Source organism: Leptopilina heterotoma, unplaced genomic scaffold (assembly GCF_015476425.1).
Source record: "Leptopilina heterotoma isolate Lh14 unplaced genomic scaffold, ASM1547642v1 Lhet_76, whole genome shotgun sequence".
Classification (NCBI taxonomy): domain Eukaryota; kingdom Metazoa; phylum Arthropoda; class Insecta; order Hymenoptera; family Figitidae; genus Leptopilina; species Leptopilina heterotoma.
Window position 1 is genome coordinate 521626 of NW_025111175.1, and position 15442 is coordinate 537067.

Sequence of the window (15442 nt, forward strand, 5' to 3'; positions counted from 1 at the left end):
GAAACAGAGCATATAAGTCAAACAAACTCTACCATCGAGTTAAACCACCGCCATTGTGTGGAGGCCGTTACTGTATTATTAATGAAAACCAAATAGCGCGAACTGGCATTTGGTCGCTGCGTGCACCTGTGGTTTCTAGTTTTCCTCGTCGTTGCTCGTAAACCGATTGTAAGTTTCATTAGCGCCCCCGTTGGCTATACTATACACGAAAAACTTTTCTCTTTATTAGCAACCTTTTTTTTTAACTTCTTTTTTTCTTCTTTATTCTCTCACCGATAGTGTTTGTTCTGTGTGGGAGAGAGAGAGAGAAGCGATCCTCATTCATTTCACACTCATTGACTTGCAATAAGTGCGGAAATTTCACTCTGAGGGAACAACAAAATTACTTTACTTGGCTTTTATCGCGAACAAAAAAAAAAAAAAAGAAAGTAAATACAAAATATGTTTGAGAAAATTACACTAGTTGACATTTTATTTTCTTCTAGAAAATTAGAAACCATCGATTCAAAATAAAATTTTTTTTGTTATTAAAAAAAATTTCATTAATATATTGAGAGAATATTACGAATATTACAAAATGATTGATAAAAAATTGTATTTTTTTATAAAATTCCAGTGGAATATTTCGATCGAATATTACGAATATTACAAAATGATTGATAAAAAATTGTATTTTTTTATAAAATTTCAGTGGAATATTTCGATGGAATATTCCTAAATTTTTATTCCCTCAGATGCAAATTTACGGATTTTTTTTTAATAAATTACAGAAATTAACTTTATATTCCTAAAATAATTTTTTTTATGGAAATATTTACAATTTTCCAATAGAAAATTTAAAAATATTCCGCTCCAAAAAATAAAGAAAATTTTCTTTTTGAATATAAATATAAATAATTCACTAAAAAGTAATTAATATTTCACTAAATTAAAATTTAAAAAGTTTTTATTAAAATTTTCAAAAATTCCTCTGAAATATTTAAAAAAATTTCTCTAATGCCTGGAAAAATTTTCTAGCTAAAAATTTTGTGTGATTTTTATAATATTGTATTTGTTTTGTTGTTCACAGTCCCTTGATGGTCAGAATATCTACAATTCCTGTTGTACATTGAGAATTGACTACAGTAAAATGCAAAATTTGAATGTCAAGTACAATAACGATAAATCGCGTGACTACACGAATCCAACTCTGCCAACTGGCGACGCAAATTTGGACGCTGCATCACTTGCTCTCGGAGGCGAACTTTTACCACAACTACTTCTTGGTGCAGCTGGTACACAGCCACGTGCTAGATTGCCTGGTAAGTAATCAATTTCTTTTTCTTTTTTTTCTACTATTATTCTACTTTTCTTTTATTTTTTTGAGACAAATTTTTTCTTTTTTTCTCTTAAAAATTTCTCACTATTTTATAATTAGAATAAAATGTTAACAATATTATTATTATTATTAATATTATTATTATTATTATTATTATTATTACTATTAATTACATTTTAATTAATCAATTAATTAGTTATTATTAAGTAATAATGATATTAATATTAATATTGATCTTAATTTATATAAATTTAATTACTTACCTAATATTAAGTCTCGAATTTATTATTTGAAATATTGAAATTAATATTTAATTATTTAATCTGATAATTAATTATATTTGCTAAATCTATAATTATTTTTTTACTAATTTATCTATTTTATATTTACGATTATATTAATATTTTAAGATTATTTAATTTACTTTCAATTTCGTTTGTAAAATTGTTTTTTCTTAAATACTACTTATTATAATTATTTCTTATTTTTACCATTACTCATTATTAATTATTAACTTTTCTAATTAAGAATTTGAAACTATTGTTCCTCTCTTAATCTTGCAAAATTAATTATAAACTTGCCTCAACTTTAAATATCGAATTTTTAATTATGTAAACTTTGTATAAATACTTATTTTGTTTTTGAAAAATTTTATAGAAAAATTTATTTTCTCTGTAAAATGAAACAACGTCTAGAAATATATTTACAGATTGCAGGATATAAAATTTTAAATTGTCATTTTCTCTCTTTCTTTCTTTTTCTCTTTTATTCATAAAAAAAAAAATTGCGATTGAGATTTTTTTAAAGATTGACAAGTTTTAAAAAAAAGAAAGATTTGAAAAAAGATTTTTAACTTTTATAAGAAGTTATTAACTTTGAAAAGGAGTTAACACAACTTTTCAACTTAAAAAACTTTTTCCAATTTCTCGAGAATGTTTCAACTTTCTGTGATTTTTTCTCTTCCATACTTTATAAATCATTATAAAAAAAAAATAATATTTGATACACTTTTGAAAAATTATTAAATACTAATTAGTGTATTTTTTAATAATTTACGTATTTTTAATACTTTTACGTATTTTTAATACTTTTACGTATTTTAATACTTTTACGTATTTTAATACTTTTACCTATTTTTAATACCTTAACGTATTTTAATACTTTTTCGTATTTTAATACTTTTTACATAAATATTTTTAAACTTTTACTAATATTTTTTTTTTATCTCAAAATGATACTGTATATTTTTTTCGTATTTATATAAATTAAATGTAAAAAATCACAACAGAGTGAGAGAGAGAGGGAGAGGGTTATTTTCAAGAGAGAGAAAGAGGCAAGTAACGTAAATGCTTTATAACCCGAGAATACAATAGTGCAATTTTTTTCCATTGTTTCAATGCTACTAGCGCTGTGAATGGGTATTATATTTCTATGGATATTTACTTGGCACTACAATAATAACTCTTTGTTTTCAAAAGAAAATGAGAAAAACAATAGTTTCAAATTACAGATCCAAATTATTTGAAAAATGTTATTTGTCATTGCAAAAAAAAAAAACAATGGAAATGTATTTTTTTTAAATTTTAATTACATCAATTAGTCGAAAGGTCACTAAAACAATTTGTAATTAGAGTTGTTCTGAACATTAATAATAATAATAATAACAATAGCAAAATAACAATTAAAAATTATTAATAGTTGATAAAATATTTAAATTAAGAAAATGTTAAAAGTAAACATATTTAAATAACGAAATTGTTTAATAAAAGTAAACATATTTAAATAAAAAAAGTGTTAAAATAAGTTTTGATTCAAATAAAAAAATATTAAATAAAATTAAAATATATGAAAGAAACATTTTTTTTAAAAAGTTAAAATAATAGTTGCAAATAATTATAATAATAACAACAATAACTAAAAACTAAATAGTTCTGTAACTAAATAACTATATAGATTTTTTTTTATTATTACTATTATTATAATATTTATTTTATATACAATAATTAATAGGTAAATAATAATTATTGTAAATATTTATTTTGTTACATATTTTTATAATATTTTTTCAATATTTTTTTTAAACTTTTTTATGCCATGTCTTTTTCAAGAAAGGAATTTTTTTTTCATAATTATGATTAAAAATTATAATTGTCAGGCTTTTCAATATTAAAAAAAAATATTACATAATTAGACAACTTTTTAGTAGTAAAAATACTTTTTCGTCCAACTTCTCAGTAGTAGAGACAATTTTTAGTCAGACATTTGTTTAGCCAGTCAACTTTTCAGTAGTAGAATCACTTTTAAGTCAGACAATTTTTTATTAGTAAAAAAAAACTTGTAGGCAGACTAATTTTTCAGTAGTAAGAAATAAAATTTTGTCACACAAGTGTTCAGTAGTAAAAGAACTCTATAGTCAGACACATTTTCAGGAGTAGAAACACTTTTTAGTCAGACGATACTCGAAGTAGTAAAACAACTCTTTGGTCAGACTCAAAATACAGTCAAGTAGACAAAAAAACGAAAATAAAAGAAAAAATACTTTTTCGTCCAACTTTTTAGTAGTAGAGACAATTTTTAGTCAGACATTTGTTTAGCCAGACAAATTTTCAGTAGTAGAGACAATTTTTAGTCAGACATTTGTTTAGCCAGACAAATTTTCAGTAGTAGAGACAATTTTTTAGTCAGACATTTGTTTAGCCAGACAAATTTTCAGTAGTAGAAGTACTTTTAAGTCAGACAATTTTTTATTGGTAAAAAAACTTGTAGGCAGACTAACTTTTCAGTAGTAAAAGGACTCTATAGTCAGACATATTTTCAGTAGTAAAAGAATGCTATAGTCAGACATATTTTCAGTAGTACGAGGACTTTATAGTCAGACATATTTTCAGTAGTACGAGGACTTTATAGTCAGACGTATTTTCAGTAGTAAAAGAACTCTATAGTCAGACATATTTTCAGTAGTAAAAGCACTCTATAGTAAGACATATTTTCAGTAGTAAAAACACTTTTTAGTCAGACGACACTCGAGTAGTAAAACAACTCTCCAGTCAGACTCAAAATACAGTCAAAGTAGACAAAAAAAAACGAAAATTTAACTTACAAAACTATAATTTTATTGTTTTTGAAAAAATCTACATATCATCAGTTTTTACGAATATAATTAATTAACGTCACATAAATTTCCTGAAGTAGAGTCCATTGCAGGCGCGCCGAGCGTCTTGGCATCGCCATTTGCCGCAATGCACGGCCTACCATCGCCATTGACAGGACACTATAATGGAGTGGCACCTGCCGCTGGTCTCGCAGGTTTAGGAGGATTCACACTCGGTGCCGGTGCATTGGGAGTACGTGTGCCCGGAAGTCCTCAGCCGTCATCAGTTCTTCTCATCAGCAATCTCAACGAAGAGGTAAGTGTTTTCATTTCTATTTTTTTTCATTTTTTTTTTTTTTTTTTTTTGCTTATAAACAAATCTTGCCTTTGACTCACCAAAAAAAAAAACACCTTTGACTCGAGTCAAGGATTCTTTTCCCAACCTCAAAAAAAAAAAAAAACTGGAAATTTTCGAGATTAATATTCTCCGCGTGGCACGAATATTATTAAAATCATTAAATTAGATAATGTAATTAAAATTATTTCTTGTTCGAATAAAAAAATCGAAAGTAAATTTAATTAATTTTTGGTTCGAATAAAAAAGTCTAAAATAAATTTAATTAATTTTTGGTTCGAATAAAAAAGTCTAAAATAAATTTAATTAATTTTTGGTTCAAATAAAGAAAATCGAAAGTAAATTTAATTAATTTTTGGTTCAGATAAAAAAATCTAAAGTTTTAATTAATTTTTGGTTCATATAAAAAATTCTAAAGTAAATTTAATTAATTCAAATAATATGGTAAATTTAATGACATTAAATTATTAAATTATTTAAAATATGTTTTTCTGAAATAGTAAAGTGGTAAAAAAATTGAAATACTTGTGTTCGATAATGGAGTTGGTAAATGATATAATATAAAATCGAGAGGTTGTAATTCAAGATTCGAACTCTCTCTCTCTTTTTTTCTCGACGTGCCTCGCGGTGAATTTATCTCACAACTAAGAATCTAAATATCTCGGGTACGTACCTACGTGATCTATCAATAAATAATGAGGTAGTACTACGTTGGCATACCCTGCAGTTTCTTGACCCTTTTTTTGCGAATATTTCTTTCCGACGAACGAGAGCCGAGAGCCAATTTTTCATTTTCCAAACAAGTGCAATAATTTCTTCCAAGTTGAAAAATAAAAAGATTTCTTTGAAAGACTATTTATTAAAAATTTGTTTAATTAAATAAATTTATTAATAAATTTAAATTTATTTTTTATTGAAAAAAAAATAAATGGAAGAAAGTAATTTTAAAAAAAAGTAGTTGCAAAAAGTAATTGAAGAAAGTATTTTAAAAAATTATTTGATATAGTAAATGAAAAAGGTAATTGAGAAAATAAATGTAAAAAAATAATTGAAAAAAGTAATTGAAAAAGTAATTGAAACAGTGAATGAAAAAAAGTAATTGAAAATGTAAATGAAAAAAATAAATTGTAAAAAAGTAATTGAAAAACTGAATGAAAAAAAAAATTGTAAAAAAGTAATTGAAAAACTGAATGAAAAAAATAAATTGTAAAAAAGAAGTTGAAAAAGTAAATGAAAAAAGTAAACGTAGAAAAGTAATTGAAAAAAGTAATGCAAAAAAGTCATTCAAAAATTAAGCAAAAAAAGTAATTGAAAAAGTAAAAAATAAAAGTAAATGAAGAAAAATTTAAAAAGGAAAATGAAAAACGTAAATGTAAAAAGTAAATAAAAAGAACTGAAAAATAATATAACAGAAAAAATTAAAAAGAAAAGAATTTCACAATAATTGATAATAATTGATAATAATTAATAATTTTAGAGGGGGGAGCATAAAAATCTCGGTGACTCGTTCGACGATAAGAATAAAGTAACACACACGATGCGTTGTTTTTCCCTGTCATGCCCATGACCCTTAATCTTCATTTTTCTAAGCAGACTTGTACGAATCACTCTATTATATGAAGTCACCAAACCTCTTGCCCTTAAATCGTAACATCGTTACGATTATTACTTTAGTCGAGGCGCATTTCGACTTTTTCAATTTTATAAAGAAAATAAATTTCATTTTCAAAAAAGAAATTTCTTACAAAGTAATTTTATTTTTCTCTTCTATTATTTATTTTCTTTTATTTTTCTCTTTTCTTATTTTTTTTCTTGTCTTCTAATTGTTTATGTTATTTTTTATTTCCCTCTTTTATTGAAACAAATTTTGAAATATTTAATTTTAATTTTAAGTAAAATTACTTAAAACTTCAAGTAATTTTACTTAAAATTAAATATTTCAAAATTTGTTTCTTTATTAAATTCTTGTTATAAGCAATAATAGTTTTTAATTAATAGAAAAAAAAATTCTTTTTTCTTTCTTTTTGTATTGATTATATTTTTATATTATTTAATTCTATTATTTCAAAACTGAGACCTTTTGTTTTTATTGAATCGAATAATTGAAAATGAAATTTAAATTGAGATTTTTGAAATAAATTAAATTATTGAATTGTATATAAATATTGAAAATAAATGGATAGAATTTTTTTTTTTTAATGTAAATGCATAAAATTTCAATTATTGATTGAAAAATAAATGTCATATTGTCAGGATCGAAAAGTTAAAATAACAGTGACATTTATAAAGTCGAGGGCGCCTCGAAATGTGTGTTGACATCACACCTTGCAGCTGCAACTTGTCACTACTGTACTATAACTGTGTGTACTACTATCGTTTTTATCGCGCACAAGTTTCACGTTACACTACATTTTTCTATATTTCTATATTTATGTATATAATTTTTTGCAATTTAAAAACAAAATTAGTAACTTTAAAAAAAAAGAAATTTTATTTTTATAATAATTTAAAAAATAGAAATTTTACTTTTAGAGTAATTTAAAAACTATCAAATTTAAAAAAAAAACCTTTTGGTAGTAATTTAAAATTAAAAGTAGTAAATTTTGATTGATGAAAAAATAGAAAAATAAATTTCATGAAAGAAGATGAAGAAAATATATTTCTATAAAATGAAAGTAAAAAATTTGTTAAAAGTTGTTTTCAATTTAATTAAATCAGTATCTCTTTTTTTTTAATTTTAATTAATAAAGTTAATTAACTTTGAATGAATAGTTTTTCAAATATTAAAAATAATAAAAGAATTTTCTTCTCAAGAGATTCTATTAATAACGAAAGACAAAATTCATCATTTTAAATCTTGAATATTGTAATTAATATTGAATCACATTTTTTTTGTAAGGATAATTTTCTTGGCGAACGTATTTTAAATATTAAACAAGTTTTAAATATTAAATTGTATCAAATTTTCAATTAAATGAAATATTTAAAAGGCTGATATTAATTTTAATTAATAACGATTCTCTCTTCAACTATTCTTCCTTTTTCTTCATGAATGATTGAAATATTTTTTTTCCATTTTCAAAGTTTCTTTCTTGAAAGAATTACAATTAAAATAAAATTAAATTAAAATTAAATTAAAATTCAACTAAAAATAAAATTAAACAAGAATAAAATGAAAATAATATTAAATTTTGTTTGATTTTAATCGGATATTTGAACTGAATAACTATTATTACAATTTTTTTTCCAAATTAAAACGAAATAAAAAAAAAAAATAAATTTTACCAAAAAAAGTACGTGAAACTTGTGCGTGCCCATACTATTACATTAAATCCTATAAACTCGCTGACTACTGACTGGACTCTGTCTGTTCTCTGTGTAGATGGTCACGCCTGACGCTCTCTTTACCCTGTTTGGTACGTCTCCACATTTATATTATTAATTATATTACATTATTAATTATATTTACACTCAATTCCCGTTTGCAATTTCTCAAAATCACAAGAAAAAATATTTTCAAACACTTTCAATTTGTTTTTATCGTTTTAAGAAAAATTTCTCCCAAAAAAAAGAAAGAGTAAAGTAAAATAAAATAAAATAAAAATTATTACAAAAAGTACGCTCAAATATTAGAAATTTAAAAATAAGTTTCAATCACAAAATTTTATTTTTACTTTTTTTTTCTAATTAAAAATTATTATTTCTAATTAAAAATTATTTTTTCGAATTAAAAATTATTTTTGCGAATTAAAAAATTTGTTTCAAATTAGAAATTATTTTTTCGAATTAAAAAATTTGTTTCAAATTAGAAATTATTTTTTCGAATTAAAAAATTTGTTTAATATTAGAAATTATTTTTTCGAATTAAAAAATTTGTTTCATATTAGAAATTGTTTTTCCAATAACAAAATTTATTTTCCAATTACAAAATTATATTTTTTCAATCACAAACTACTAGTTTTCCAAAACTATATTTTTCAAGTACAAAATTATTTCCACAAAAAAAATACTTTCCGATCATATCATTTTCTTTTATTAAAAAAAATAACTCTCGACAAATATTTATTTTTTCCTTTTAAAAAAAAAGCTTTTCTTTTGTTTTTATCACTTTCAAATTTCTAATTTTTTGTTTTAATCCATTTTTCCAGTATTTATTTTATATTTCGTGATTTCAACTTACTTTATTACTACAAGCTATATTTATTGTCATTTGTTGTCATCACCATTATAGAACACCTTCACACATCATGTTCTCTATCTCCAAGCATTATTTTCTTTCTAAATTTTTCATTAATATTTTATTATTAATAATCAGTTATGTTTTTTTTTCAAAACACCTTAATTTTATATTACAAGAGCTTTCGCTTGGATTATGTCATCCCAAAAATAGAGAACTCACTCTTCTCAAGAGAAATTATTCTTTCTTCGCTTTTTCATAAAAATTTAAATTTTTTTTTAGATGAAATTTAAGGTCACAAATAAGTTTTTAATAAATAATAATTTTAATAGTTAATATTTTAGGAGAATAAAAAATAATCCCAAGAAAATTTTGTTTTTCAATAATTAATTTTTTTTTAATTTTGTATTTAATTTCTAAGACAGAAATTTAATTTCAAACTTTTGATGATTTTGAATAAAAAATAATTTTATGTTTAATAAGAAAGAAGAATTTAAAAAAAATTCGATTTTGAAAATAATGTTTTTTAAAAAATTAAAATTAAAAGCGAAGAAGAAGAATTTCTCTTATGCATGAATTAGAATATTATATTTGATTGAAAAATATTTGAAAAAAAAATTTTTTAATTTAGATTCTTAACATTTGAAAAGTTGACAAATTTTTTTTTTCCTTAAAAATTATTATTCATTTTGAAAAATTTCTTTTTTAATATAGGTGTTTATGGGGATGTACAACGTGTGAAAATTCTCTACAATAAAAAGGATTCTGCCCTCATTCAATTGGCCGAACCTCATCAAGCACATTTAGGTAAAATCGCTGTCTTCCGCTAATTTACGAAAAAAGAAGAAAAAATTACAAGAAAATCAAATTTTTGGCAATTTGAATTTTAAAAAAATTGTGCCAACACAGAAAACTATTTTTTCCTTCAAATCTAATTTAAAATATTTTTTTTCATTTTAATAAACAATAAATAAATAATAAAAGTAATTTAATTTGCAAACTTTTCAATTTTTTTCAAATAAAAAATTAGTAAGTAAATAAATTATTTGTAATTTTTAAGAAATCATTCAAAGTTAAAAAAAAATTGATTGGTTAAAATAAAGACTAAAAATAAAGAACAAAACTAAAGACAGAAAAAAAATTAAAAACAGGAAAAAAAGGAACGAAAATAAAGAAAGAACAGAAAAACAATAAAGAACAGGAACGAAAAAAGAAAGTAAAGAACAAAAATAAAAAACATAAACTAAAAATATAATTATTTAAATTAATTATTAATGACTAAAATTAAATACCGAAATTTTATCTGAACTTAAAAATTAAAAAAAAGTTTGCAAATAATTTGTAATTACAATTAGTTACAATAAATTACAACAAATTTGTAAAATAAATTAAAATCATTGGCAAAGTTACAGAAAGTTCAATAAATTTTTTTTTCATTTATAATTTTAAAAAAAACTCGAAAAAAAAATTTTTTTTGCATAAAATATTACAATAAAAAGAATTGAAACACTAAAAAAATGATATATTGCCAATTTGCAGCTATCACTCACATGGACAAGCTAAAGGTGTTTGGTAAGCCGATTAGAGTGATGTTGAGCAAACATCAGACAGTCCAACTGCCACGAGAAGGACAACCTGATGCAGGTCTCACCAAGGATTACACAAACAGCCCTCTGCATCGATTCAAGAAACCCGGCTCCAAGAATTATCAGAATATTTACCCACCAAGTTCAACGTTGCATTTATCGAACATTCCGTAAGTTTCCTTTTCTTTTCACTCTCTCGACAAATTCATTTTTTTTTAAATTCCGAATTAAAGTATTCAGAATTTAAAATACATTTACAAATATTTACATTTTGTTTTACTCTTATTTTTATTTTTCTTTCTTAGTAAAAAAATGCAAAAATATAAAAATGCTAAAATAAAAGATGCATTTTTATTTTTTAAAATAAAAAATTGCAATATTTTAGCATTTTTATATTTTTGTATTTTTTTATTTTTACATTCTATTACTACATTCTATTTTATTACAATAAATATTCTAAATTTTTTTTATTTATATCTAATTAATAAAATTTTTAATTTATTATCATAATTATGGGAATTTAAAAAAAATTTATCTCCAGAGCGACTGTTTCCGAAGAACAAATCAAGGAATCATTCACGAAAAACGGTTTCACTGTGAAGGCTTTCAAATTTTTCCCCAAGGACAGAAAAATGGCACTTATTCAAATGGCGAGCATGGATGATGCAGTTTCAGCACTGATTGTAAGTTGAAATTCTAATTTATTACTTTTTACAAGTGAAAGAGTTAACGGAATTTTTTACTGAAAAATAAAATTTATAAGAAAAGAAAATTCAACTGATTTCAATTTTTAAAGAATGAAATTTTCAGAGAAGAAAATTTTTAAACAACATTTTTAGAGATTGAAATTTTTAAAGAAGACAATTTTTAGAGTCTGAAATTTTCGAAAAAAATTAATTTTCCAACGAAAAAAAGTTTTTAAGATGGAAATTGTGAAAAAATTTATTTTCAAATTCATTTTCGAAGGAAAGAAAAATTTTAATGATCGAAATTATGAAAAAGATAATTTTTGAACGAAAGAAAATTAAAATTTTTAAAGAAAGAAATATTTTTATATAATTTTCAAAGAAGAAGAAAATTGTAAAGAAAGAGAGAAAAAAGAATTGTTCTCAAAAATCGAATTTCCCTGCAATATTTTTTTTCTCCTTTGTTTTTTGCTTTATAAACCAGTAATGGCTCATTTTATTGCTCAGTGTTTCATAAATAGCGTTTAATCAACGGTTTACTGATGTGTGACATATGCGTAGAATGAGCGTACTTTTGCGGCTTATATAACCGGATATTTTGTATATTAACTGCGACAATTTTGAATTTAATTAAGTATACATTAAGCTAATATTATAAATTTTATGATGGCAATTTTCATTTCGTGCAACGATTAAAGTACGCACTAATTTTTGTCAACAAAAGAATATAAAATCTACTACGAATTTTTTATGTTTCTATTTAAAAATTGAGAAAATATTTAGCTATTTATTTTCAAATTTTCAGATTTTTAGAAAAAAAATTATTTTTTCAATTCGACAAATTTAAATGTTTTCAGTTTTCAAAAATTATTATTACTCTTTGAAATTTTTACTATTTTTCAAAAATAACTTTTACGCTTTTTACAATTTTTATTTAAACAAATTGTTATTTTCTCAATTATTTTTTGACCGAAGATAAAAGAATAAATTTTCTTACTCTCTCAATTGATGAAGAATTTAGCAACTAATGTGCGAAAAATTTTGTTTCAGAAAATGCACAATTTCCAATTGAGCGAATCCAATCATCTGAGGGTATCATTCTCAAAGAGCAACATCTAACAAGAGAGACCGCCTTGTGAGCCACAATGGTTCCAGCCCTACGCCCTTTACCACTATTGGTATCCTAGTGCCGTATACGACTGATAGACTTACTGCTCGGATTGATTCAACAACAAATGATTTTTTTCTCAAATCCCCATCGTCGCAGTGAGTCTTGGTGCTCGAAAAAAGCAAACAAAAACAAAAAATCCGTGAAAAGACTTCATTCAACAAAATATCAAAAACAGTGTCGTATTCAATATTTTTTTTTTCTTTCGTTAACCGTCCCTCGAATGTCAGCCGACGGTTCACAAAATAAGTCACTGTTCAAAGTAAGAGAGAAAAACTAATAATTCGCCCTCGATAAATCTACCTAGGGCCAAAAGAAAACTTTTAAGGGCTGGGAATTAAAATGCCTAAACAAAACGACTTTGAAGACAGGAAACGAGAAAAACGGTTCAGAAAAGAAAAAAGTGTTTTACAAGCCAGACCTGCGCAACAGAGCTTCAAATTTAGTGAACAAAAAAAAAGAAAATACAGAAAATCATCATCAAGAGCCGTATTTTCTCCTCTCTCAAAGCGTCCGTTATTTCAAATCACAGTTATACGAATTACTTTTTCGTATATTTTTCTTCACATTCACGATACAAAATGAAAAATGCTTAAATAAAGAAATTTTCAAAAAAAAAAAAGAGAAAAAGCTCTGCTGACAGTCCTGATTACTTGTACAGAGTTAAACGTATATTAATAACATAATCCTAAGATAAATATATTTTACAAGCGTCACGCTGGCCGTTCGCGACGGGAGGAATAATTGCAAAAAAAAAAATTCTCTCGCCGTTATCGGCACAAAAAACATTCATATGTCTAAGAATTAAGAATTTTTTCAAGTTAGTTGAAGTACAGGCAAAAAAAAAAAGTAACTTTAATCGTAGGATAGGAGAGAAAAAAAACCAGAAAGCCAGCCGACGAATTTGCTGGATAATTTTTAGATAGTTTCTCGAAAAAAGATTCGAGAGTGCTGTATTATTTTCCCATTCCGCCACGTTTCTCGTCGTCGATTCGGACTTTTTCCGTGACTTTGAAAAAAATACCCCCTTGTAAGAAAAGGCTGTGTGAAAATCAGAAGACGAAAAAACGTGGCGGACGTGGAAAACACAAGTAATTATTAACATTTAAGAGTTATATTAAGCCATGGGACCCTTTTGCGAGGTGCTACTTCCAACTTCGTTTTTTCTGACAAGGAAAACTCGTTCCTCTCGTGAAAAAGAAAATTCACCAGAGGATCGATCAATTATAGAGAAAAACGAAGTGATTTCCAAGTTGGTCACTAAGCGTCATGAACGGTGTCGAAAAACGATCGAAACAATTATCTCCTCACGAAAATAATTTTTTAAATATTCTTTCGAGTAAAGAATTTTTCTTCGTATTTTCCTGAGGAGAGACTTAAACTGACTGCGAGTTCAATAGACTTAAATTAATATTCTTTTCTATTTTTTCCTCAATCTTCTTTTTGTAAATAGACTCGTTTTTGTTTCGATCGTTTCACGAAACTGATATCAAGTCGCGAGGGTGTTTATTTTTATAATTTTTATCCTTCAGTTTTGACGATAAGTATTAAAAGAGAAAAAAAACAGACACGCACACGTCGCTACGAGCAAAAAAAAAATAACACAGACACTTGAAACGCACATACAAAAAAAAAACACTGGACACGTTTCCTTAATTTTAATTTTCTTTTTTTCAAAAATTAGAAATTTAGGAATGCGTAGAGCTAACTATTCGTAAGTTAGATTTTAAAAGAAGAAGAAAGGAGGATTGAACGTTTTGAACATATCGCTATTACGAGTTTCTACGTGCGAGCGCGCATTTAATTTGTTGTCGAATGAAAAATTGTCTGTGTCGTTTAGTGGAATTTTTTCCCTTTTCGGAAATTCGAAACAAAAATTAGAGAAAAGATTTTAATTTTTTCTACAAAAGGGATTAAAGTTCAAAAAATTCAAAAGAATTATAATTCAAACGAGGAATTATAATTCAAAAAAGGAATTAAAATCCGAAAAATTCCAATTGAACGAAAAAAAAAATTGTAATTGAAAAAAGAAATTGAAATTAGAAAAATATTTATTTTTCTAATTTCAATTTCTTTTTTCAATTACAATTTTTTTTTTGTAGTTGAAAGAAAGAAATTAAAATTGGTAAAAGAAATTGTAATTGAAAATTAATGAAAATTGGTTAAAGAAATTGTAATTCAAAAAATTGTAAATCAAAAAAGAAATTGTAGTTTAAAAAAGTAAATTTTAATGCAAAAAATTAATTTAACTTTAAAAAAAGAATTTAAATTAAAAAAGATAATTACAAATCAAAGAAGAAATTCTAATTTCTTCTACAAAAGGAACTGAAATTGAAAATTCAAAAAAGAAATTAGAATTCATAAAGGAATTAAAATTCATAATGAATTAAAATTCATAATGAATTAAAATTCAAAAAAAGAATTATAATTCAAAAAGGAAATCATAATTCAAAACAAGAATTAAAATTTTAAAACAAATTATAATTGCAAAAATAAATCAAAATTAAAAAAGAAAAATTCTAAAAAGAATTTGTAATATAAAACAGAAATTATAATTCCTTCTGTAAAAGAATTTAAAATTAAAAACATTCTCTAAAAAAGCATAAAATTAAAAAAGATTTCTAGAAAATCGAAAAAAAATAATCGACACAGCAAAGAAATACACTCGTATTTCCCAAAAAAAGAATTTATCTCCCAAAAAAAACAAAATCTGTTGAAATTCTTCAATTGTTATTAAAATTCGGTCGCGAAGAATTTGTATAATACAAAAAAAAAACTTTTTGAATAATTGACGATGGTTAAAGCGCGCGTTGGTCGACAGAGCGTGGTGTGAAAATTGACCAAGATTCCTTAAAAAACAAAAAAAAAAAAACCCGCAATTTTCCCCCCCGGTACGGACTGATGCAGTTTTTCTGCAAAAAAAAGCAATTTTTCGCATTTTTAGCTCTTAATCACAACTATTATTCAAATAAAAAAAAACGTCTTGTCGTCACAAAAGAAAAAAAATATACACACACACATTTTGGTCTGACCGACATGACGTTCTGTTGGAGTCAATTAA

The 15442-nt window shown here is 24.2% G+C and overlaps 1 protein-coding gene across 3 annotated transcripts in view; it reads left to right on the forward strand.

Moving 5' to 3' along the window:
- Positions 1–13003, forward strand: part of LOC122510847 (polypyrimidine tract-binding protein 1) — a 319096-nt gene extending 306093 nt beyond the window's left edge. The window contains exons 8-14 of one of the 3 annotated variants that reach the window (XM_043625786.1): positions 1070–1301; positions 4508–4725; positions 8147–8180; positions 9656–9748; positions 10481–10697; positions 11069–11210; positions 12264–13003. In XM_043625786.1, the coding sequence (XP_043481721.1) occupies positions 1070–1301; positions 4508–4725; positions 8147–8180; positions 9656–9748; positions 10481–10697; positions 11069–11210; positions 12264–12332 (1005 nt within the window). In that variant the 3' untranslated portion in view covers positions 12333–13003. The remainder of the gene's footprint in view (positions 1–1069; positions 1302–4507; positions 4726–8146; positions 8181–9655; positions 9749–10480; positions 10698–11068; positions 11211–12263) is intronic. The other 2 variants (XM_043625787.1, XM_043625788.1) reach the window with 2 other exon arrangements.
- Positions 13004–15442: the final 2439 nt, after the last annotated feature.